At 31.6% G+C, this 26,074-nt stretch overlaps 3 protein-coding genes across 8 annotated transcripts; 2 read left to right on the top strand and 1 right to left on the bottom strand.

Annotated features, from left to right (window-relative positions):
* Positions 1-589: 589 nt before the first annotated feature.
* Positions 590-2,745, bottom strand: LOC113853661. Its single transcript, XM_027484164.1, has 7 exons — positions 2,412-2,745; positions 2,253-2,338; positions 2,116-2,178; positions 1,947-2,048; positions 1,790-1,855; positions 1,291-1,372; positions 590-1,166 (listed from the first exon to the last, which is right to left on the bottom strand). Exons 1-7 carry the CDS (start codon positions 2,677-2,679, stop codon positions 685-687), a joined length of 1,149 nt encoding a protein of 382 aa, XP_027339965.1. The 5' UTR covers positions 2,680-2,745; the 3' UTR covers positions 590-684.
* Positions 2,746-3,796: 1,051 nt separating this feature from the next.
* On the top strand, positions 3,797-4,678 carry LOC113853662 (protein C2-DOMAIN ABA-RELATED 4-like). The gene is made up of 3 exons (XM_027484165.1): positions 3,797-3,907; positions 4,166-4,261; positions 4,388-4,678. Exons 1-3 carry the CDS (start codon positions 3,797-3,799, stop codon positions 4,676-4,678), a joined length of 498 nt encoding a protein of 165 aa, XP_027339966.1.
* A 6,760-nt stretch (positions 4,679-11,438) lies between these two features.
* Positions 11,439-16,251, top strand: LOC113853660 (probable auxin efflux carrier component 1c). 6 transcript variants are annotated; one of them, XM_027484163.1, is made up of 7 exons: positions 11,439-13,792; positions 13,832-14,071; positions 14,159-14,396; positions 14,511-14,596; positions 15,051-15,208; positions 15,687-15,763; positions 15,972-16,251. In XM_027484163.1, exons 1-7 carry the CDS (start codon positions 12,895-12,897, stop codon positions 16,036-16,038), a joined length of 1,764 nt encoding a protein of 587 aa, XP_027339964.1. In that variant the 5' UTR covers positions 11,439-12,894; the 3' UTR covers positions 16,039-16,251. The 6 variants fall into 6 exon arrangements, with proteins under 6 accessions (XP_027339964.1, XP_027339960.1, XP_027339961.1 ...); XM_027484159.1 differs by having other exon boundaries at positions 11,439-14,077; XM_027484160.1 differs by having other exon boundaries at positions 11,439-14,077; positions 14,174-14,396.
* Positions 16,252-26,074: the final 9,823 nt, after the last annotated feature.

Raw genomic sequence — 26,074 nt, forward strand, 5'->3', positions numbered from 1 at the left:
TAAGCTTGTACTTGATGCAATAAGTGACACGTGACACCTCAAAAGTTATGATGTGGGTAATAATTAAAATTTTCCTTCAAATTGATCCCCCACAAAATTTTGTAGTAGTTATATTCTCCTTCATTTGCCTAAATTTTTATTAATGTCCATTATCTAACCTTGATACAATTGACAGTCTATATTTACTCTCATTCTGAATTATTGAGATGGATTCCCATATTAGTTGAGTTGGTCAGTCATCAGTCTTAAACAAGACCTACGGCTGGAGCAGCTTGAGGTTGATTTGGGTAATACGGGGATAAGAACACAAAATTTTGGCTCAAGGTTACTTGGGCAGTAATAAAGTGGATCATAATATGATATCCTTTAGACCAAAAACAAAGGTTTTGGGCATGGTGGGGCCTTAAAAATCAAGAATAGTGCATTAAACTTTGAGCAGGAACATGAATGGAATCTATTGCTTCACATGTCTTGATAAAAGAACGATCATGATTAACATTGGCAGGGAACCAAACGGCGGTATCATTCCTATTACCGAGTTAGAGACGAGCCGTTTCTTCCACATGAATGTATTCCTGAAAATATTTGCAAAAGGCATGCACCTTTAAAATGCTTAAAATATCACCACTAAGATGCATGAAAACTATTGTCATTCTTCGCGTTGACAAAACGAAATTGCCATGTTCAATCAAACGCTAAAAGCTCATCCAACTGCTCCTCTGTCCAATGCGGAATTGAACTTTTTGGATTTACTAATTGCTTCTGACCTTCTAAGTGAGTTTTCATCCCAGTTTCTTGACCATGAGATGTATGAACGGAGTTTGTTGAACTATTGCCTTGAGCAATCCATGCTAAACTGTCTCCATCCAGTTCAGGAGGGTTGGGTTGATCTTCCATCCCACTTTCAAGCTCACTAACACCACAGTTTACTTCCACAGGTCTAGCATTATCTTGGCTCAGTAATAAGTTCTCTCTATCCAACACATTTTTTGGGTTTCGATCGTTTCCATTATCAAAGTGACAGTTCGTTAAGGCCAAAATTTCACTCCTCTGTTTGCCATTATCTGCTACTTGTCTAAACCTCGAATCTAATCTGAGATTAGACATGATTCCTTCTGTTCTTTCCTGCGGTAGAGAGCCTGGTATCCATGACCCTTCATGTCTTTCTGTTTCAAGGAAGGCCAAATATGGATTTCCAAGAACTCAGTTATGTTAACTAGGCATAAAAATTGGCCCACGGAAAGGAAAGACGATCTAATAAAAGCACTTGAGCCATTTATGGTCACATACCTATGCTAGGTGTAGTGTGTATCATTGAGCGTGAAGGATAAATTTGTTGCTGTGATGGAGGTCCACTGTCCTTGGAAAAGACCTGTGTAACATGTTAACAAGCAATGAGTACAAACAAATGAACAACAATATTCATACACACGTACTTCTACTTCTCGACCTCATTTTTCTTTCTATTTTTCCTTCCTGTAGATCACATCACATCACCTCAACTATCATATCTTCTTTTTTCGCTTCTTATCCCTCACTAAATGTATGAATCTAGTATAATGTACTAGTGAGTGTAGAATGATGATTTTCGCAAACTAACATCTCTCAACAATAAACATATAAATAAACGGGCCTCACTCATCTATCAGTCCTCCGATTCAACAGTTCTGAAATGCAATCCCATTCTTAACACACTCTAGAAGTTCCTAATCAAAGCAAACGATATAAATTCCATTTAATTGAACTCATTCAAAAATTGGGGTAACCCGAAATGTAAAGCACAGAAAACCTTTAAAATGTTGCGCGATGTTATATTCAGATAACAGGTAGAGCGAGTGGGAGAGAACACAGCAACCTGCAAAGTAAAGAACTGCAAAATTCAAGCAAGCAAAGTTGTCTAGTGGCCGAATAAGTAAAAAAAAAAAATAGTTTAACAACACAAGGACCTTCCGGAGAACCACAACTGAACCAGCAGTTATATCCTTCGCAAATTCTCCCTCCGTGAAGACTTTGCGATGGACAGTGGCACTAACCGTGCTCGTAGGATCCTGAAATTCAAACAAATATGAATGTGCAAGTCATCAAATTCAAACACAATGACAGTTACAGTAATACCTTGAGGGTAACCATCATGTCTCCAAAACCATTGGGGGTGCATGATTCGATGACAGCCACCACCTGCTTACCATCAAAAGAGACTCGTGAAATTTTAGGAATACTAAAAACAATGATTCCCAAGAACGCTTCAATACCTGAGCCACTCTTTCAGCATCCCAATGCTTCTTGATAGAGTTCAAAGGGGTAGATTGAGCCACGTCATCATCACCATCCACCGTGCCTGTAAACAATAAAACAGAAAATAATGAGCAACAGTTTAAGGTATTCGCAATGATAGAGAGAAAGAAAGTGACCTTGTGAGCGAAGAAATTGCAAGGCACAAAGCCATGGATTGGTGTTGAAGTCGCCGTCGTTTTTATGGCCGTTTTGGAGAACTCGGTTCAGGAATTGTTGAGTGGGGAGGGGGTCGTCGCGGGTGCGGTTCATCATGGCGGCCTGAACAGCACCGGCGGGACCCGGAATGAGGGAAGACGAAGAGTTATTGCGGCGTTTGCAAGGGCGGAGGAAGGTGGAGATATCAGAGTCGTCAACGTCGAGGGCTTCCCATGGTTCCAATTCCATCACAAACAATTCCCAATTCCCAATTCAATCTACTCGCTCGCGCGGGAACACTTTTTCTTTCTTCTGATTGTTGGTTTGCACTGCTCATGGGCCGGGCCGGGCCGGGTCTCAACCTCTGTTTTACGGTACATGCAATTCATTTCAAAACTGCCACCGCCCAAAAAAAAAACACAGAGAATTCATAACTGCCAAAGCAAATTCAAGAACCTCTTAGTCTATGGAGCACATTATTTGACATCAACTCAAACGCACATTTAATAATGTATCATTCAAATAATTAAAAGTTATATATATACTTTATTTTAATTATATACATTTTAAAATATATTTTAAATATAAAAGAAAATGTAAGTAAAAGAATTACCTTAGAAAGATTCTTCCCAAATGGTGCAAAATTTTCTTTCCTTTTATATGTTAATTTGCAAATGGAAACTGTTTCGTACCATTCTTTTCTTACCATTTTCAAGTAAATTTCAATACATGCAGACATATCGTTTGACGGATTTTAAAGTTAAATTAATTCATTTATAATTTAAGATGTTATAGAAAGACGTGATTTAGTTTTTTAAATTTTCATAAATGTTACGCATTTTTTTAGTTTGAGTTTAAATGGTTGTATCCCTCGTTAACTCATCATAAAACAAAAAAAAAAATGTAAATATTAAAATAAAATTAAGTCTGTTTCTTTTTAATGAGTTTCAAACAAAGAACTTTTAACGAGTTCTGAGCATAAACATCAAATCAAATTATTTCCAAGTTCGTTTATTCTTTTTATGGAGGTAATTAAACACAGATAAAACTAATGGTTTTTGAGTGTGGCGACAAAAATGGAGGGTAAAGAGCGTTATTAGCTGAGAGTAGAAAGGAGTATCGTACACGTTGATGGTGGCATGCAACTACGAACTTCTTGTATTCTACAAAACAAAAGAAGCTTAGCTAACTTGTATCTTCAATAATCCCATCCTGAAGCCCCTTCTCTCTCCCTCTCTTTCTCAAGAGTGAAACAACCAAATAGTCTGTGAAAAGAAGAATTATTTAAGAAGAATTACTTAAGTTTGATTTGTGGGATATTAAAGGGAGAGAGAGAGGGAGATAAAGAATGGGAGACTCACCCAGCATGGAAGACCTCCTTGGCCTTCTAAGGATTCACATCAAGCGTGGCGTCAACCTCGCCGTTCGAGATGTCAGTACCAGCGATCCTTACGTCGTTGTTAAGATGGGCAAGCAGGTTTTTCTATTTTCCTTTCATGAATCTTTTCAATGTTAAAGTACAATAACAAAGAAGATCAAACTTACGTGAAAGTTGTGAGTTTTTAGCGTTATTTTTTAACAGAGTGATACATGTTTTAGTAAGAGAGAAAAATGAAACGAAAAAAGAAGATAATGTATATGTCACTTTCTTTTTGTAGGCAAGAGAATTATAAGAGCCGGACTTCACACTTCTCTTTTTTTAATTATGTTCAATTGCATGTAACTTGCATTTCAGAGACTCAAGACTCGTGTGATTAAAAAGGATGTTAATCCTGAGTGGAATGAAGACCTTACGCTTTCTGTCACGGATCACCTTCACTCAATCGTATTGGTAAGCCTATAAATATTAATGGTTTATGTCTTTTGCCTCTGTTATTTAATTAGTTATCTACTTATGTCAAATTAATTTTCTTAATCATGTTAAATTCTAATTAATTGGTTGAGTAATTAACTGCAGACTGTGTATGACCACGACACTTTCACCAAAGATGACAAAATGGGTGATGCAGAATTAGACATCTCACCATACATAGAGGCCTTAAAGATGAATTTAGAAGACCTCCCAACAGGTACTATAATTACAAGAATACAACCAAGCAGGCAAAATTGCCTAGCAGAAGAGAGCTGCATCACTTTTAACGATGGCAAAGTTGTGCAAGATGTTGTCCTTAGATTGCGACACGTGGAATGTGGTGAAGTTGAAATCCAATTGGAATGGATTGATCTTCCTGGCGCTAAGGGTATGTGATTTGTTTGATATATTTATATATATAGCTGCTTCATGCATACAAGGGTTTTATGAAGTATGCGTAACAATATTATGAGTGTGGTTGCTTATATATTTATTCATTTTTTATCCCATATTTGTAGTGCACTAGGGGGATGCAATTGTTTGTTCATTTTTTCTCGGGGACTCGGCTGCTTCTCTCTAGGTTAATTTGTTTTTTGGGCGAGACTGCCTATCAATTAATGTATCATGTTGTTGATTGTAAGAGCAAGTTTATATTATTTCTTGTATATTTTTCCATGTTCTAAGCCATGTTTAATTCTCAAATGATGGTCCATAAGAGGTGATATTTGAATGACGTGAACTGAAATTAAGAATGGAAATAAGTTAGATTAGACTTTGCATAAATAGTCTTAGCCTGATTAATAATTTTAAAGTATAAATATAACCTATTATCTATTATAGATTTTTTATTAAGTCCATATTAACCTTTTTAAAAACTTAATTTATCCTATTAGCTTTTTTAACGGTCCACTTTGTATCGAAACATTAAGTAAATCATTAAGTTATATTATTAAATCATTTAAATAAGTATGTGTTTTAAAAGTCATAAAGTTAAATAAATTATTTAAAAAAATTATTCAACATTTTAAATATGTATAATAAAATTACATATTCCTATTTATCATGTTCAAATCATATATTTAATTTAAATAAGTAAATCACTACATATACAAAAGATACAATAATATGAACATCAATTTATAAATCATTAAGCAAATTAATAGTATTAAAGTCTTACACATTAAATCAACAAATACAATATAACTAAATAAGTTTTAGACCTAAAATTAACAAATATAATAAACAAAAATTTAACATGTATGAATAACAATATTTTTCATATAGGATATGCAAAAAACTCTAACAAGCAGGACTCTCTCTCTTAAAGAATATGTAGTAGAAATATTCTTTAACTTTAATAAAAAAAGATTAAGATTTTATTATTTTAAAATTTAATTGATTTAATATATTATTATATTATTTTTATATAAAATTACTTAATATATTATTATAAATTTTATGAATTTTAAATAGGTCATTTTTAATAGGCTTAATAAGCTTTTTTTTTAAGTTAAGCCTGACTTATTTAATTAATTAAATTTTTTAAAAAGTTTAAATTAAGTATATTAATTAAAAAGGTTAAACTGAGTTAGGCTTTAAAAAAATTAAGTTGTAGGCTTTGTTGAATAATTTGACCTATTTCCATTCCTAACGAGAACCAACATGGCCTAACACAATTTGTTAAGAGCATACATCAATTTGATTTTTCATATGTATATAAAAAATATTTTGTGCTGAGAAAATTTATACTTATTAGTTATTTGGGTGATGTTTATTTTTAAAAGAGATTAGTCTTAAACTTTGAGTGTGAACGCCATTAATACACACACAGAAAAAAAGGAAAATTTTTTTTGTGAGTTTTGAAAAGGGATGAAATGGAAACCCCATATGAGACGACGTTAACTTCTGCCTTCTTACAATGATATTGTTGATTTTATGCTCGTTGCCTAATCGACTTTAATTCAAACAATATACCGTGATTTATTTAGATAAAATGATTAATCATTAGCATGAATGCATGATCCAGAAGGTGCATGTTGTCAAACACTTCTTCAAATTAGATACTTAAAAGCTGTTTTTGAATTGTCTAAAACTTTCACAAATGCTATATTAGTTACCAATTCAAATAATTATACCATATTAATTTAATATTATATATAACTGTTAGGTATAAGAAAACAATAACAACAATGTTATGATTGATTTATATTTAGATTTTGACAGGTTTTAAGTTGCTTATCGAAACACTTCGTACAACTTTTTTCCTTTGTTGTTAAAAAATATTTTATATTAATTATTTTCTTAATAAGCTGAAAGTTGAGAGCATCTCGTTTTATTTTTAATTAATTCTAATTAGGTTGAAGAATGATATGAAATGGGGAGAATGAAAATACAGACAACTTTTTCTGGTCACTATATAAATAAAATTTGATACAAAGAAATCGTATATTGTTTAAGAGGAATCAATTAGAAGAACACAGAAGAAGAGCTCAAATTGATAGTCATCATTTGAAGTCACAATTATTTGTTTGGCCAATGTGATAGGAGAAGTTCGCGAATGAATACGCAGCTAAGGGATGAGATATGGTTTGCAGTGCCAGCTTTTCTCTTACACATATATATGATTGAATAGATTGGATCATATTAGAAATTAAGAAAAATAATTATGAAGTTTGAGTTCAATAAAATTATGATTATTTATTTAAAACATTATTCTTCAAAATTAAAAAAAATATATATATATATATTCAATAAATAAAATTATCATTATTTAAGTGATTCACACATGTAGGGGTTATTTATAAATTATTAATGTTATGTTTAAATAACTTGTACTTAAATTTATAAATTTGTTTATTTATTTGAATAAATAAATTCAATCGAATGTTTAGTTAATATAAATTGGAATACTTTACGAAGTGGTTATTTAATTTACATCGGTAAATAAGCTTCCCCATGTTTCTTAAACTCTTCCAAGATCAAAAAGAGACGTGTGATCTAGATGAAATCGACTAATCAAGCATCCCTTACGAAATCCTAAGCAAAGTCAATATTGGATAATGTGTTTGAAATTCGATGTGAATCCACACATATATGCTTCATTGCCCAACAAAGCAACTTGTTTATACTCTTTCTAAACCAATGAAATTGTACAACTTTGATTTAAATGGAAGTAGCTTTATGCTTAGCTTTTTATCTTAAATGCTTTTCTTGCCCACCAACGCAAATTCATTTCCTTGCCACAAAATGAAGCTCATGTGCAAGAGAATTTATCCCATTGCTTGCTTCTTTTGTCTTATAGATCTCTTCATTTTTTGCATCCGAATGATTACATTATCTTACTTTTCTATATTTTATCTGCAAAACTAAGGAAGTCTGTGAGAACAGAAGTGGAAAATTGATTTAAAGCACTCATAAAATGTTCCATGCATGGAAATTATTTTATTTTTATCAATATCCATGCAATACAAAAATATTTCTTAGTTAGATGTTTTATATTCAAAGCCAACAACGAGATGGTTAACTTATATAAGGAAATAATTAAAAACAACATATCAAGAATAATAAACAAATTCACATATTTGAATTTTATAATATTGTTTTGGGTCAATTTAGAAAGTCCAAAACTCAAGGACACATGCTTAATTAGGGCAACACAAATGCACAATTCAATCGGATTTAAGATCCAATTAAGGTCACCAAAGCACTAATAGCTGCATGTCATAAGGTAAGTTGTCAAAATCACATAATGTTGGACCATTTATTGTTTTGTTTTCATCACAGGAACTGTTATAATACATTGATCCTGCATCACCTGTATTCGAACTCTGTATACATGTTGTTTCACCACTATTACTTCACTGGTGCAAATGTTGACTTAAACATCAACTCTGTAACAAATTCTATCCTTACTCAGGTCGTGATCATCTTATTGGGACCTATCGAAACAGAATCATATCAAATATTATGCCTAATCCTCAATAAACAAATTTACTCCTAAATTTATTGTACTTTTAATAAAAAGAAATTACACATTGATTGAAGGAATGGAGAGGTAAATAGGACAAACAAGTTTAGAGATAATAAAAAAGAAATAAAATGCATGCATTCCTTTTATGCTCTTAGGAAACATAAAAAGGCATGGCAGTGCGTGCAGCTAAGCATGGTGTTTGGGGTTTTGAATATCTATGAATTGTATGACTGACACGCCCATCATTAACTTCCACGCATGCTCCAGTTATCACTTCTAGGAGAGGGACTATTCTTTTTTCTTTTCTTAATGGATATTTTCAAATTCATATCCTTTTTATATCAAATCACAAACTTTTATATTCTAAAACTTTCAAGTTGTTTTTATATTTTGACATTTTAAAATCTATACCATTCGTTTTTTTGTTTGAATGGGAAGAAAATGTAATTTTAAATTTTAATTGAATTAAAAAGAAATCTTCTCGATTTTCATCATGCCTATTCCTACAAATTGTGTTGTAGTTGCTAATAGCCTAATCTATAAGTGTTGCTTGATGGAACATTAAGAGGCAATTAAAAAATTATTTAACTTCATCGTAGATTATGCACTAAAAAAATTCATGATATTTTTAGGAGCCTAACAATTAACAAATTGGTTTATTTATTTTAAAAAAGGTTTTAGATAATTTGTTTAAGCGTATTTTTAAAAAGCAGGGCAAAGGTTGTATGCTTTACCAGTAACATTCTCTTTTCACTGTTACTCTGTTAGTGTTGCCTTTCATACTATGAATTTATGACATTTTCTGTTCTGTTTCTTGTATATGTATATTTTTCTCTTACAAGGTTAAAAATCCTCTGAACAAAATTCGGCAATACAATTACAGAAAGTGTTGTTTCCTTTTTACTATTAATACAAGACAATTCGTATATTACTGTCTAACTCATGCATTATTATTCAACTTACGACTATCACTATTATTTAATTATATTACTATTTTGCTCTGTTCCGTTCGAGTCTTATTACTACTTTTGCTATTAAAAAAATTTCAGCGGTTAGCTCTGGTTTGAATCTGATACAAATGCGACATCACATTCATGCTCTGTTGGGTAAAGGATTAATTACTGTGAAGATCTCTCACATTCATAGGTTGCGTGCAAGATGGTGAGTGATTGTATAGTTTGCCATGCACTAAGTCTAGACTTCGGTTTACATGTTTATCAAATAAAACCCACCTCCATGGGGTGGCAGTTTATTGATGAATGATGTCTTGTATGAGATGCCAGAACTTGAATAAAAATCTTGGAAGAACTATTAGACATTGATTAAGGAATTATTGAATTTTTAGAATGATATATTAGTCAGAATAAAAATTTTGAGAATACTTACAAATATTTTTCATATAAAAATATGAGGGATAAAAAAGTTTATGGGTAATTGTGTTTTTCTTTGTGAGAGTAATTATATCATATAAAAGTAAAGACAATTGTGACATGAAACATACCAAGCATTCCTGTACATCCTATTCACCAGTTAAATAGACTCATAATTAAAGTCTGTATAGCCGTAATATGCTACATGGAAATTATGGAAGGGTAATGGGAAGACCAAGCAATTGAAAGGGAAAAAAAGAAGAAGAACAGTTGTGAGGAGAGAACAAAAGAAAAATATTCTTAGCTTGTGATTTACATCTGGGAAAGAAAAATATTACGTTCGTATAAAAGACATTACTGTAATCATATACTACATATGTTAAACGTCATTTCCTTTGTTAGTTTGCCAAGATAATTAATGAAGTATGTAATTTGATATCGGCTCCATTAATTGCAGGAGGCATGATTCTGCAAATATTCCAGTGATCAGTAATGTAATATTTTAGTATGATGATGTTTTACGAAAGGTCAAGCTAATTGGGAGAAACATAATGATGGGAACTCAGCATATGCTGCTTCAGACCAGTATTATCTTTTATACCTTTTCGTACGTAGACATTATCATTTAACAAATGCCTCAGTTGCTCAGTATCTTAATGAAAAGTACCAACCAATTTGCTTGTTTGAGTTGTTTCAGCTTCTGCAATTGGCAGAAGTTTAATATATACGTACAATTTAATAAAAATTGCCCGGAATCAAAGATGGTTTTGAACTCCGTTATAAAACTATTTTGTTTTTGGTTCTCACACTTGACAGCTTTAAAGATTCAAATAAACAGTTCTGAACCAGTCTCAGAATCCTTTCTTTTTTTAAAATAAATAAATAGAGTTTACTATATATCTATATGTGTAAGGTTTTAAAAGTATTATCTCTGTATGGTACTATTTATAATTTGGTTTATTAGATCTCCCCCTCCCCAAGAAACACTAAAACAAGTGGCTCAAACATTGAGTTAGAGTAATTAGCAAAGGTTCTTCACCAAAAGTTAATCCCTAACATTGATTTTCAATTTATTTTATTTACTTTTAGGTTTAAAATTTCATCTATTTCTTATACTTAACGTTTGTTTATGGATTAGTCAGTCTGAAAATTCTAAATTTTTAATCTTTACACGGAATTAACATTATATTTTTGTATCCATCATTTGGGCTTGTTAAATATATGCATGCAACAAAAAAATAATAATTATGTGGCATGTGAGTCTTCCAATGTGCTTTAATCTTTATGTAAAATTAACATTATATTTTACTTACCAATAGAGCCTCACCTCGATTGATAACAAAAATAAGATCCTTTGCAAGGTGCAGTTACTTTCGGCCAAAAATTTACCTACAGATAAATGTGTTATTGACTAAATAAAATATTATAATACTTTATCATTTTTGAATTGCTGTAGAAGGATGCATGATTGCAGATAATCCAAATTCGTGGATAACTCAATCTTTTAAGCAGGTTGATAAAGGTTTGACTATTGATCGTTTGTATGTGAAAAATATTTTACTATGAGAAATTGTATCCACTTCGGTGGTTTCTCTGTTGAACATATTAAAATTTAGCAATATGTACAGAGTGACTGTCAAATCCATAGCAAATGAAATTTATTCCATAAAGGAAATTCTCTCTAACCCTTGTTATGTCTTTCTTACTAAGAGTATTAATGCTAAGAAGACTTTTGTTTTCAATATGCTGTGCCTGTGAAGAAGGAATTAATAAACTTTGTTAATACTTATACCATAAAGGAAATTCTCTCTAACCCTTGTTATGTTCAATTTATTCATAGACAATCTTACGTGTTTTAGACGAAGGATGTTTAACACGGATAAAACATTACCAATATTGGGTTTGAGCTACAAATGTTCTGTTCATTCCCATTAAAAAGAGACGCAAAAGGATAATCAAACATAAAAAATAATATAAACACTCGTCCAATATCTCAAACTGCACCTGATATTTCTTTCCATCTCTATCCTGCAAAAATCATAACCAGTCATTTATATTAATACTTTCCAATCTCTGAAGCACTTGAAATTGGTTACCCATAATTGTTATTTTCACCCCTAAAAAATTACACTTACTATTGCAGTTGATTATTTTTTTTTCTCCAAGAAACACGGAACATGAAATTGCTTTCCATTTCACAGGATCAGCCTTAAGGGGTGGCCTGTAATCCCACCTAACGAAACGAACCCAAAGCTCTTGGCAATGGCAAGCCCTATTAGATACGGTTGGGAAGGGACAATTTAGGGCCACGTGATGGTTTCTACCCTCTTCATCTCATGCATTTGTCCTATAGCACTACTAGTATATCCTCCCCTCTCGATTAATCTATACTTTTTTCCAAAATGGATTCTTTTGTCCGTATCCCCATTCAGTGCCACTTTCAATTCTTTTCATCCTACATTTGTATATCTTTAGTTCCCTACGTAACATGTATAATTTCGTTCAATTACTAAGTATTTTTGTCTCTTGACCAAAACATTTGTATAGCATATTATTGGTGTCAAATGAAGATTTAAATAGAAAGGTGGGTAGTTACTAGTTAGGTATAATATCTTTTACAAAAATAATAATTTAAAGATTAAAGAAAAAAGAGAAGTGGAATGGACAGGAAGAGGGTGTGATTTAGGCAGGGGCATGGGCTGTACTAAACTACAGCTCATGAGGAAGAAACAGTGAATCCAAAGAGAAAGAGCTAAAAAAGGGGGGAAGAGGCAGAGGCTGTTTGCAAAGCTTAAAAGGCTCTCTCCAAAACAAGTACTTGGAGACACACCCATGCCACCTCAAGCCAAAATGCTTTTTCCATGCCTTTTAGGCTTTTGTGACAGACTCAACAAGTCCCATACAAGGTAGAGCCTCAAACCCCAAGTCTACGACTCATCAAATACTACCACCCCCACTCCTCTCCAAACCCCAAATCCAAACACAGTTCAAAACAAAAGGCAAAAAAACAAACCATTTTTTTTTTTTCAGAAACAAAAGAAAATTAAAAAAAAAAAACCTCTCTGCTTTGGGGACTGCAAGTGCAAGTAAGCTAGTTCGCAACTCTCAAAGCTGAAAAAACATTTTTTCTGTTTTCTGCTTATTACCCACTTCCTCAAAACCCAAAACACATGCTCTCCCATCATCACAACCCCTCCTCTTCCCATCTACATCTCCTTTAACCCTCTGTTTCTTTCTCTCATCCCACAAAGCATTCAGAAAACAAGCCAAAAATGATAACGTTAACGGACTTCTATCACGTGATGACCGCAATGGTGCCACTTTACGTGGCCATGATATTGGCCTACGGTTCAGTAAAATGGTGGAAAATCTTCTCCCCCGACCAATGCTCTGGCATCAACCGCTTCGTTGCTCTGTTCGCAGTCCCTCTCCTTTCTTTCCACTTCATCGCCTCCAACAACCCCTACCAAATGAATCTCCGTTTCATTGCCGCCGACACACTCCAAAAAATCATCGTCTTGGTGGTCCTCGCCGTTTGGACGAACGTGAGCAAAAGGGGTTGTTTGGAATGGACGATAACCCTGTTCTCCATTTCCACTCTCCCAAACACGTTAGTGATGGGAATCCCTTTGCTCAAAGGAATGTACGGTGAGTTCTCTGGGAGTCTAATGGTCCAAATTGTGGTCCTTCAATGCATCATCTGGTACACCCTGATGCTGTTCATGTTCGAGTACAGAGGCGCCAGAATGCTGATCTCTGAGCAGTTCCCAGACACTGCTGGTACCATTGTCTCCATTCATGTTGACTCTGATGTGATGTCACTCGATGGAAGACAACAGTTAGAAACCGAGGCTGAAATCAAAGAAGACGGTAAACTTCATGTCACAGTGAGAAAATCCAATGCTTCAAGATCTGATATCTTCTCTAGAAGGTCTCAGGGTCTTTCTTCAACAACCCCTCGCCCTTCTAACCTCACCAATGCAGAGATTTACTCTCTGCAATCCTCTCGAAACCCAACCCCACGTGGGTCTAGTTTCAACCACACCGATTTCTATTCCATGATGGCTGGGGGTCGTAACTCTAACTTCGGTGCTTCCGATGTTTACGGTCTCTCTGCTTCAAGAGGACCAACTCCGAGGCCTTCCAATTATGACGAGGATGTTTCCGCAGGTGGGAATGGGAAGCCGAGGTACCATTACTCTGCTTCAGGAACAGGACACTACCCTGCGCCCAACCCAGGCATGTTCTCTCCTACCGCGTCTAAAAATGTTGCTGCCAATGCAAAGAGGGTCAATGGTCAAGCACCGCAGAAACCCGAGGATGGGAATAAGGATCTTCATATGTTTGTTTGGAGTTCAAGTGCTTCTCCAGTTTCGGATGTGTTCGGCGGCCATGAATACGGAGTTCATGATCAGAAAGAAGTGAAGTTGAATGTATCTCCCGGAAAAGGTTTTTGTTTTCAATTAAAAAAAAAAGAAATTTTATGTGTTTTTTCTTATTTGGTTGTTAATGTGGTTGATTGGTTTTGGTAATTAGTGGAGGGTCATAGAGATGGTCAAGAGGAGTATTTAGAGAAGGATGATTTCAGCTTTGGAAACAGAGGAATTGAGAATCAGCACGAAGGTGAAAAAATTGGAAGCGTTAAGCCAACAGCTATGCCTCCAGCTAGTGTAATGACAAGGCTTATATTGATCATGGTTTGGAGAAAACTTATCAGAAACCCTAACACTTACTCCAGCTTAATTGGCCTAACTTGGTCCCTCGTTTCCTTCAGGTACCAGGTCTTTTTCTTTCAATTCATTTTAGTTCTTTACTGTTCATTCTTGTTTTGGGTATTTTAATTCATTTATTTTTATTGATTTATGTTTTGGTCGGGTGTTGTTTGCAGGTGGAATATTGAAATGCCTGCAATAATTGCAAAGTCTATTTCTATATTGTCAGATGCAGGGCTTGGCATGGCCATGTTCAGTCTTGGTCAGTATAGACATAGATCTTCCTTCTTGTCTTAGAAAATATACTAGTTTAATTAATTATTATAAAAAAATATGAAAAGTGGGAATTAACTTGTTCTGACCTTTGTTTGCTTGAAAAAGAAAAAGAGGGAACACAAAATCTTTTCCGATTCCATGTTAACTTTGATTATTGTTTTTAAATGCTTTGTTTAATAAAAAGAAAGCGGCAAGTGTGTAAAAAGCAAAGTGAGTAAACAGTCTCGTGTTATGAAATTATGAGGGTGCTTTTATGATAACTTTTTGGTTTTTGCTAAGCTTGTGTTGGTGGAGATGATGATGAAAGGTCTTTCACGATTGACTAACAGTGTGAGTTAGGGTGGTGGTGTGATGCTGATGATGGGGCATGCTTTGATTTTGATTTGATTTGATTTTGATTTGCTTTTACTTATGATGGGTGCTTTTGATGTGAATGATAGGTCTGTTCATGGCTTTGCAACCAAGGATCATAGCATGTGGAAATTCCGTAGCAGCTTTTTCTATGGCCGTGAGATTCCTTACAGGTCCAGCTGTCATGGCAGCTGCTTCCATAGCTGTTGGACTCAGAGGCGTTCTCTTACACGTTGCCATTGTTCAGGTTTTCCTCTCTCTTTCTTTTCTGCTCCCTTCTAACACTACCAATACAATATTGAAATTACCTAAGGTCAAAAAATTCCACCACATTCGATTAAAATATGCTCATATAGCTTATAGCTCTGCCAACATAAGCTATTTTATTGGTCAAAATAACTATAGGTGTTGATTGGTTTAACCTTCTGTTTGGTATTATAAATGAGGGAAAAATCATTTTTATTTTATAATTAAACTTTTATTACATATTTTTTTTGTTTTAACTTTTTCTTGCTTCTCATAAAAAGAAAGCATTGGCATGTGAATATTATTAAACCTCAAAAAAGACAAGAACAAGCAAGAACAAAACTTACACACTCCCAAAAGATGATCTCAATATTGGAAAATATCTTTTTAGAGTTTGTGATTGTACAACAAACATATTAAACCGTAGTTGACAAGTTTGTTAATTTTCCTGTCTGAAATTCGATTGTCAAAATATGCAGGCAGCTCTTCCCCAAGGAATAGTCCCATTTGTCTTTGCGAAGGAATACAATGTACATCCTGATATTCTCAGCACAGGGTAAGTGTAATTATAGTTTGTACTGTTTTCCTAATATGTGTTTTGAACAAAGTAAGAAATATGAAATAAAGAACATTTTTAACTTTTTAATATATCAAATAACTATAAAATTTCTTTTCTTAATACACATGATAGGAAAACTCATTTCTGTTTAATAACTGATGCAATTATGGAGATGAAACTAATTAGTTTGGTGAACTAAATGCAGTGTTATTTTTGGGATGTTGATTGCATTGCCCATAACGCTGGTGTACTACATCTTGCTCGGGTTATGAGTGAATGAAAAAGATGGACGATTGTGAAGATTACATGTGGCATCCATGCAAAGCTCTTCTTAGAGAAAGAGAACAGATGTTCAACGAAATAGAAAAGCATCACATAATTGAATAGGAGGAATTGACGGATGAGTTTTCATTTTTTATTTTCGTTCTTTTTAATGAATTGTCCTTCCTTAGTGAAATGTAAAATCATGTTTCTAGCTAATTTATAAAATGGCTATCTCGTTAATTTTCAAACTCAAAAACTCCTCAGATTCTGTATCACTCGTCACGCCAAGTAGCAAAAGAAAGCAATCAAAACTTTGTTGAAATTTTATTATTTGACAACATCAGAGGAAAACAAAGGATAAATTCAAGTAGAACCTCCCACATCGTTCATTTTACCACATCCTATGATAAGTTTAAGATATATTTTTTATTACGTGCAATATTAAATGTAATTATAAAATTTAGTAAATAGTAAATTTTATTGAAAAATGTAACCTTATAATAATATCAATGCATTGAATTGTATTAAGTTATCTAATTTCTGATTAAAAAAATTATTATATATAAACTTTTGTTGTGTATAATGATATATATACAAATTAGAAAAAAGAAAAAACTTAATTGTAATATTATATATACTTTTAGTGTTATTCTTTAATTAAAATTTGAGTTTATTATAATAAATTATACAGTAAAATTTGACATTAAAAATCAACAATGCATTATAATATTTTAAATAAAAATGTAACCCTAAAAATATTTATAATATTAGAAAAAGATGGATTTAAGATTTACTAATAGTTTAGCAAGAAACGTGTGTTACATGGGCAACGTTGCTTTGAGTCTACTTGCACGTTGATTTATCCTTGGTAGAAGCTTTTAAACAGTAGAAAAGGATCATTCCAAATGTGAAATAAATTAAGTTGAGGGTGGAGCTTTTTATCTGATGCGTTTGGAAATATACGAACGTAGTGCAAAAAGCGACCCCCCATTACAAGATTGGGGTTTGATTTGATGTGGACTTGTTTGGAATATTGGGAGACAACATTCACAATCTCAAGTTTCTTCTTCTTTTTTCTCACTCCTTTCTTCTCATCACTATTCTTTATTTTAACATACGTTGCCTTTTTGTGACACCTTTCCTTTTCAGTCTTCCTATCTGTTTGGTGCTTTGCATGACATCTTTTCAAACCCCTTGTGAGCTAGATAAATAGAAGCCAAAGCATATATAAGATCAGTTAATGTCTTCCAATTAATTCCTACTTAAAAACTTACACAATGTAATGAAGCCAGGGCTAGTGACCCAGTGTTTCTTTATAAGGGGAAAGGGCCCATTTCTTATATGCTTTCTCATGAAACACTATGCCACATTCTAGCACTAGCTAGTGACGACGTTGCTTGCACGAATCATTGCTAACAGCTACCATCCAAGACAGTGATCAATGAGCATCGAACAAAAACCACTTGCCAAGCGTCGAACTCACCCTCTACTGCACCACCACTCAATCATGTTACTAGCGACGTTAGTAGAATCGAAATTTTATCGAATACACGTTAGTTTTGGGTGTAATATCCTCAATTACACAAGTTTAGGTGAAATAGAAATTAGCGTTTCTATGTTTATAAATTATATACAGACAGCGAGTCGCACTGCATGATTGGGATTCATTTAGAATGGAACTAGCGTATCTTTATTTCTACGTGTCTTCTTAGTTAGAAAAGAAAAATATTTAATACGTTTTATATTTTTATTTATGTTTTCCACATAATGTAATACACAATTTATTTAGAGAAATTAATTATTGAATTCTTTAGAGACATGAGATAAATTTAAATAAAACATTTTTAAAATCTACAAAAATTTATAAGAAAATACTATACGGCATGAGTTTATTTATTTGTCTTTTTAAAATGAAAATGTGTAAACAAAGTAACTAACACTGCACCGTGGCATGAAATGCTTTCATCGATTACTTACTTCTTTTTATTCTTTGATTTTTAAAACATTTTTGCGTAATGAATTAGTAAAAGATTTTCCCCATCTTCAATTTTAAAACAGGGAAAGTAAAACTTAACAAAGAACATTTAAGTGACATAAATATCTCTTCACTTTATTTCCCTTTCTTTCAATTTTCTAAACTTTCTGTTGTTTTCATTTGATACCTTATGATGTGCACCACATGTTTTTAATTTGGAATTATTCCTTCAATATAAAAAATAGCAAGATGTTCACTCAACTACAGAAATTGTAACTTTTATAGAATGTGTTTTTTTTCATTCTTTTTGGTGTACAACCAGAAAATATATTGTTTGTTGAGAGAAATATAATTGCATTAGCGTTAATTTTATGATCTAGGTCACAAGAAGTACCTGTTAGATTTTTGAGTTTAAATTTCTAATAATTGGTAGATTTAATTTTATGAAAACAGGTTGAATTAATAATCTGTTATTTTCTTACCCACGTAATTGTGCGATTATATGGGTTTGTGAATCACAATATATATATATATATATATATATTGAAAATAAGAGTTATTTCAGTTCATTCTTAATACTCTGATTATCTAGTATGTAATCTTGTTATCAGAATGCTCAATTGCAAAGAAACTAAGATAGAAAGATCTTAACATATATAAATGTGTCTGTTTTCACAAATTGGTCTACTCGCATTCTCGAAATTACATTGTTAAAAAGGTAATATGAAGAAGAACAGAACTTTATTGCCGTTCTAAATTATAACATAAATAAAATTTGATATTATTTTTCATCTATCTGAATCAAATTTTCCATCCATTTTAATTTAAATACCCGTTGTTATCTTTTGAGATTAAATATAGTCAATCATTAATCTATTTTATAAAAGATTGGCAGTAAAAAGAAGTATGTCATAAACAAATTATTATATTTAATATTTATTCTCAATCTTGCCCTACTAATTTTTTTGTAACGTGACCCTCTTTTGTTAATTGACGTTTATTTTAGAACAAATTAAAGCTCAATATATTTAAACTATTAAATTTTTATTGATATGAGTCTAGTCCCTAATTTGAGATTAATACCTTAATTAATAAGAAAAGTTTAATGAAAGTTTGGAGCTAAACTTTCACAAGGAGAAAATAGTGACTTACAGAATAGAAACCATTGGAATTAAGTTCTGTATAGTAAAAAAAACCACCTTGATGATATTATGATATAATATATATATATATATATATATATATATATATATATGATTGATATGGTGCTTTAAATTTAAAAGTATTAATTTTAGAAATTAAAAGATATTTATATATTTTTTAACATTATTAATTTTATTATCTATCAATCATAAAAGTAATGGTGATAACTATTTCAAGTGTGAGAAGATATAAAATACTCTCTTGATTAATTAAGATACTGTAAAAATTATCATATTTATATTCAGGCTAACCGTTGACTAGTTTGGTTTAATTAAATTTAATTAGATTTTTTAAAATAAAAACTGAAAATGTTAGCAATAGGATTTGAACATAATAATTTAAAATACACTGATAAAATAAATATTTTATACCATTGGATCTTAGTTTTCTCTATTTTGTATTATTATCCAATACATTAATCCATTTTTAAATATCACATTAATTAGACAATTAGCATCACTAGTTTTTTAACATCATGTAATACACTTTTAGTCTGGAGTATATTTCACTTTAATATATTATTTTTAATATTATAAAAATGTATTTGTTAATAATTTATCGTTTGATGTGCTCTCAAATGTAAAATTTTACATAACAAAAATTAAACTATTAATATACATATTGTAATTTTATACTAATGACAATATAGTGTATTATATTAATAAAAATTGTACTACTATGAAAATTGGATATGTATATACCTTGACTACATCAATTATTAATATAATATATTTTACTATAAATATAAATTCATAATAATCCTAATAACTATTTAATCTCCGTTATATAAAACTCTGATAATATGTGTAAACAAAACGATAAATAAGTGGTATAGTCTGAAGTATTATATTTGGATATTTTTATTAAAAATTATGAATTTTTTTTCTTCTTCTGTGGGATTTCAATTCAAAAATCATCGTAGTAGACCTTCAATTCAAATTAATACAATTATGAAAAAAATTCATTAATTATTACTTTTTAATATTTTAATATTGTTATCATTCAATTTTAGTTGTCCTTTTACAAGTTATTGCAAGATCCTTACTTATTCTACTTGATCAACTAATTGGGGTTACTGCATCCTTTTCTGATTATACTTTGTAATGAGATAACTATTTGAATATTTTTTTTCAAAAATTCTCTAACAATATTTAAAAAGTAATTATTATTTTTTAAATTATCTGATCCAAACGCACTTTTTCGATGATAAAAATAAATAGCACTTTTTAAATTAATGGATATTTGAATTTAGTTATTTTAAAAAAGAAATCAGGGTTTTTTGGTGTGTGATGTGTAATCTTCTAGAGTCACATCATTGTTTAAACTTCTTCCCTGAAATGAGTAGTAGATGACGCAGCACGTACATATAGACAGTGGAACAAAAGTATTCACCTTTCTTGAGTTTGACATATACTCCCCAAGATTCAGTCACTTTGTGAATAGTCCACATCCTTGCAGGCATGGAAAGTAGACAGTGCTCTATGAATGGTCCCTTGAAGATTCTTGTGTGGTTCAATTCAAAATACTAATCAAGCTTCACATTCAGAATAAAGAATATAGCTAATAGAGCTATCGGACTCAGACTCTTAGATAAACGTCTCTGTCTCCTCTGATCATTAAATATGGGAACACAGTATGTGTGGATGCAAAATCACACAAGTACGTGCATGCATCTATTAAAGTTTTTATTCTATCAAGTTTTTCTCAGTTACTGATAGTTATACAGCACAGGTCTATATTTAGAATCCATATTGCAGACACTCATTCAAAGAACCATAGACTGCAATATTCTCCGGAAATCCAATTGCGTTATATGTTGATCTTGTCATTCCCTGAACCAAATAATTAAAATAATATATATATATATATATAATTATAATTATAATTATAATTATAATTCAATGGTGCATATACCAAATGACGTCCTATGATTAAAAGCAAGGCCACATATTGTATATAATTGAGCTTCATTGTTTCAAGTAGTAGGAAGATATAACAATCAATTAAAGTAATTAAATTATCGTTTCGATATGGTGGGCCTATATATAGCCAAATGAATAAATAATTGAACATAGTTGTAATGGAAGACACTTTCATATGTTCATATATTCTCTATAAACTTGTATGTCTGTATGCATGCGTCTAATATTATCACGAACCTAGTATCTTGTGTCCTATATATAAACATTCGTGTCCATTCCGCTAGAAATCTAAAACATTTCGGAAAAGAACAACTATGTATGCCCTGAGCAATAGATATGAACGACAAAATAAAACAAGTCAATATAAGCTAGCAAAAGCAGGGTAGATTTAACCTTTTTCTCACCAGCATTAATAAAGACCAAAAACGCATATAGTTGCGGGATGGGTAAACGACAAAGTGTTCGAAACTAGTTATATAGTCACGCAGAAAATTATATGCCTGGTCTTGATCCACTCCCATGATCATTCTCATTTCAGTGGGTCACGGTTGATGATGTCCAATCCATCTGTTCCTAGCAAGCCAAATCCCTCAGCGTCTAAGGAACAAATTAAAAGCTTTTATTTGAGCATGAATCAAGGGATTGATACAAAGAAACAACTTTAAACTTTCCCTAATGAATGCCATTAAAATTGTATTGGCACACACTACGGGAGAAGTAATGAGAGAGTAAAGCGATAAAAAAACAGATGCAAGAGAGTCTTTGAAAAACCAAAACCTACAAAAAAATATTACCATTGTTTTTTAAGCGTTACCATTGTCACCTCACTTCTATGATTATTAATCCAAGATAAGTTAAATTTTTATTCATGTTTTTCACAACCTTTTTTTTTAATAATACAAGAGTAAAAAAATAGAAAAATATCAGATAAGAATCTAATAAAAAAATATAAACTGAGAAAAGTGATATATTAAAAAAATAAATTGTAGAAAACTATTTTAAAAACAAATTATTAAAACAAGTACCTTACCTAACTTTCCGGCATATATAATTAAAAAGTAATTGTTGCTTTTTATAAAGATATTTAAAATACTACAGGTTTTACATTGACAAATATTGGAAGCATTGTATAGATGAAACAGCACTGAATATAGCTATATTTAGTTTCACACAAAATCTAATGACAATAAGGTAATCTAAAATAATAATAATAATAATTTTTTCAATTCTATAGGACTGCTGAATAATGTATATGACTTGTTTAAAATGCAAACTTCAACTACAACATTAAAAAAAGGACAATATATTTGTTCCTATAACATGACAGATAAAGTTCAGAATTTTAATATTTTTGCAAACATTGATTTGAATTAATAGAAAATGGTGAAGGGTATAAAAGTAGTATCTTAAAAATATATTGGACTTGGGAGATATAAACTTTGAAACACCGATCTCTAGAAGATGATATATTTATACTCAGACACACGCACAAATGACCAGAAAAATCTAAACTATGCACGCACTTGTATGGGAGAAGGCAAATAGACTTAGTGAGTGGAGGAAATGCCGAATCACGCAATGACACAGAGAAAGAGATGGCATTATACATGCAAAAATATTTTACAAAAGAAAACAAACAAGGTGGTCTTGTCTTTATCAGATGGAAGGAAGGAAGATACTGTATGTAGTTTTGTGATTGAGAAAGAGAAAGCTGTGGGTAACGTTTCAAATGTCTCCCACTAACTCGTGTTGTGTCGGCCAAGCCCTGGACAATGCTTTGTGGGTTTGTCACGTTTGTTCTTGGTTCTACTCTGCTCTACCTTTTCACTTTTTCTCTTACATGTTTGTTGGTTTGGTCATTGGTGGATGTTTGTTCCTAAATTAATTCAATTACCGTATATAATATTATATATTGTTATTTTTATATTTGTTATATTATATTTTAAATATTTAAAAACTTAAAAATATTTTATTTCAATAATTTTTTTTATGGAATTTTTTAACCTGTACACCACTTAACCAATCTGTATTAATTATTTTATTATGATTTTACTAAAAAAATTTTTTTTTTATTCTCTCCTCATTAGATAGTATATTTATTAGAGTTTGTCCTGTACAAAGTTATACAAGTTAAAAAATTTATTTTTTTATTTGCTTACTATGCTTTTTTTAATATATCATTATATTTAAGAAGATAATTTAAAACAAAAGAAACCTTCTCATTAATGATCCCGGTCAACAAGAGGCATCAACTAAGTCCATATATTGTTTATTTTCATAATAAACTTTGCCCAACAATTTTTCTCTGTCCCTTGGTTATTCCACTTATTTATTGTAACTTCTATTTTAATTTGTATAATTTTCATTTGTGCATAGTTAATTCTTAGAGTTTATAACATAGCTTGTATATATCTCCATCCAAACCTTGATCTCGCCATTCCTAGTTACCCACATAACAGGTTAAAGGCCTAGCTGGCAACCACATCACCACTTCTCATCAGAATTAATTATAAGTCCTTTCCAAACTTTTAGCCTTGAGGATCTGCATGAATGGCAATTCACCAAATCTTGTATAAAAAGTACCTTGAGTGTTGAGACTTATCCCAGCTTTAATTAGAAGATATATTCTGAGTCCTACTCTGAAAACTCGGTGCACTTGGAATTCTGTCAGAATCAACCCTTACAAACTACATACGCACTCGCAGTCTCTGAATTATAATTTATATCTTTTCAATTTGAATCAAATAATTCAATGCGCGCGGGAGTTGGATGGACCTCTCTTGGCAATACCCTGTTTTACTCTTTCACTGTTTGAAAGGTTGCATTATCCGCGGTTACGAAGGCCTATATTGTATGACAAATGGTGCTTGTTGGGAAATTTGAGAGGGTTTAAATATCAAAAAGATTATAATATATCTCCATCAAATTACATAATTAAATCGAGTATTACACTCAATACAAAATCTTTATCAAATTATATGCATTTTTTATAAATGTGTTACTCAACCTGTTTATTTTCATATTACGTGAGACTTCTTTGTCTACAATTTTTTGTTCAACATTATTATACATGCACTTTACACTCATTAATTCATAAAATCTTCCAGTAAGATTTATTCAGCAGTATCTTTTAGTTGATTTACGTGTTTAATGGTCCAAAGGGTGTAATGTTTATTTCTAGAATAACCGGTGCGCAACATAATTAGTGTTTTAACTCTCAAAAAGAAAATAATTAAATTCACCTGGATTTTGACAGTGTTCCTGGTATTTTAGAATCTGCAAATCACGGTAACTAATTGGACTTCAATCATATAAATAAACATAAGAGAATATATAAAAAAAAAGTAGACTAACTTCACAGAAATCATCGTGGAGACAGTTAAAAAGTGAAAGCTACATGCATGCATGACTTGGATCCAAGACGAATTTGGAATTCTAGCAAGCAGTCGCAACCATGCATGTTGTCCCTTCCCTCTTGAAAGTTGAAAGAGGAACAGCATTGTCCCTAAAAGATATATATAAATCAAAATGGCCATAATGGTACATGTATGGGTCCCTCTACGGGCAAAATTACTTACTCATTCTTTAACTTTCTGAATTCAGCAGTGGAAAATGATCAAAATGGGCGGCTAAAGACTTGGATTAATCAAAGGAGTAATTGTCGAGGTGATCATATAAATGTAAATATCAAACAAACCCCGAAATTCTGAATCCTCAAATCATTAATTTTTGTCTTCTATAAGCTTATCAGCCTCTCAATCCCAATGAACTTTTTCTCTAAAGAAGCTATACTTTCGTATTATTTGAAAAGCAAATTGAAATTGCGAATGCTACATAGTGTAATTCACAACTTCTTTTCAGAAAATTCGGCTGAAAGTCAAATTGACGGATATAATTAATTTAGCTGATGATCGAATGCGGTAAGCATAGTACTTTTATTGGATTGGTTTTATTACTCATTCCACAGTTCTATAAGTGCTTCAGAAGTTTTCTACCCGTTAAGTTTAGGATTTTGGGGGGGAAATCTTAACAGGCCGTCTGAAAAGCTGTTTTTTTTTTTGTGACAAACTATTTTTTTTTAAATTATTAAGAATTCTATCTGATTAAACTGCCCTTTAATTCTTGAAAAAATGATAATGAGTGTGAAATGGATGAAGGAAGGGAGAGAACTATGTAGAAAAAAGTAGAAGAAAAAAAAATGTACAACGAATAATGTCATAAAAAAGAGATAATGAAGTGAAAAAAGTTTAATGCTACCTTATATATATATATATATATATATCTTCTAAAACAAATAGAGTAAGATCAATTTATTTTATTTTAATCAGAGTAGTATATTTTCTTTCCACATTTTTCAGCTAAATTTTAATGTTTAATTATATAATGTATTGATGTGAAATTTCTTATTGTAGTCTCATGCAGGGTGGGTCAGATAATAAAAAGTACCATAGCCGAAGTGTGACTGCAACAATACCTATTATGCTTTGCATCCATCTGAAAAAATTCATAGTTCAAGTCTGTCCAATACTTTTTCAGATATTATTTAAATACTTTATTTTAATAATTTATTCAAACATGAAGTTGTGGCCCGAGAGAAAAATGTTGCGTCTGAAGCTATTTCTGCATCGTGTAAGTTGGGACTCCAGAGATGTTTGAAAGATTGAAGACGAGATTAATCTAAGCGTAAAAATCTTAATATAATTACAGCATTTTTGTATTACTGCCATCGGAAGTTAAAAGTGTTTTTCTTATAAAAAAAAAAACTTGTTATCAGCTTCTAATAATTCATCACCAAAATTTTCAGAAGTTATAGTAAACTGACACGTACAAAATGATGCACACCTAAACCTTACAGTTTCGCGACCAAAATTATCACGATCATGACCAAGTTGTCAGCATTATTTTAAAAAGTACATACAATGATAATGCTCCCCTATATTATTG

The sequence above is a fragment of the Abrus precatorius genome, unplaced genomic scaffold (genome assembly GCF_003935025.1).
Source record: "Abrus precatorius isolate BTA unplaced genomic scaffold, Abrus_2018 Scaffold11, whole genome shotgun sequence".
Taxonomy (NCBI): domain Eukaryota; kingdom Viridiplantae; phylum Streptophyta; class Magnoliopsida; order Fabales; family Fabaceae; genus Abrus; species Abrus precatorius.

Excerpts from the sequence above, each read along its gene's own strand:
- LOC113853662 (XM_027484165.1), top strand. The coding sequence starts at position 3,797 with ATGGAAGACCTCCTTGGCCTTCTAAGGATTCACATCAAGCGTGGCGTC. Across the intron at positions 3,908-4,165 it reads TTGTTAAGATGGGCAAGCAG|AGACTCAAGACTCGTGTGAT; the intron begins GTTTTTCTATTT and ends CTTGCATTTCAG. Across the intron at positions 4,262-4,387 it reads ACCTTCACTCAATCGTATTG|ACTGTGTATGACCACGACAC; the intron begins GTAAGCCTATAA and ends AATTAACTGCAG.
- LOC113853661 (XM_027484164.1), bottom strand. The coding sequence starts at position 2,679 with ATGGAATTGGAACCATGGGAAGCCCTCGACGTTGACGACTCTGATATC. Across the intron at positions 2,049-2,115 it reads ACATGATGGTTACCCTCAAG|GATCCTACGAGCACGGTTAG; the intron begins GTATTACTGTAA and ends TTTGAATTTCAG. Across the intron at positions 1,167-1,290 it reads ACACACTACACCTAGCATAG|AAAGACATGAAGGGTCATGG; the intron begins GTATGTGACCAT and ends TCCTTGAAACAG.
- LOC113853660 (XM_027484159.1), top strand. The coding sequence starts at position 12,895 with ATGATAACGTTAACGGACTTCTATCACGTGATGACCGCAATGGTGCCA. Across the intron at positions 14,078-14,158 it reads ATCTCCCGGAAAAGGTTTTT|TGGAGGGTCATAGAGATGGT; the intron begins GTTTTCAATTAA and ends TTTGGTAATTAG. Across the intron at positions 15,209-15,686 it reads TACACGTTGCCATTGTTCAG|GCAGCTCTTCCCCAAGGAAT; the intron begins GTTTTCCTCTCT and ends CAAAATATGCAG.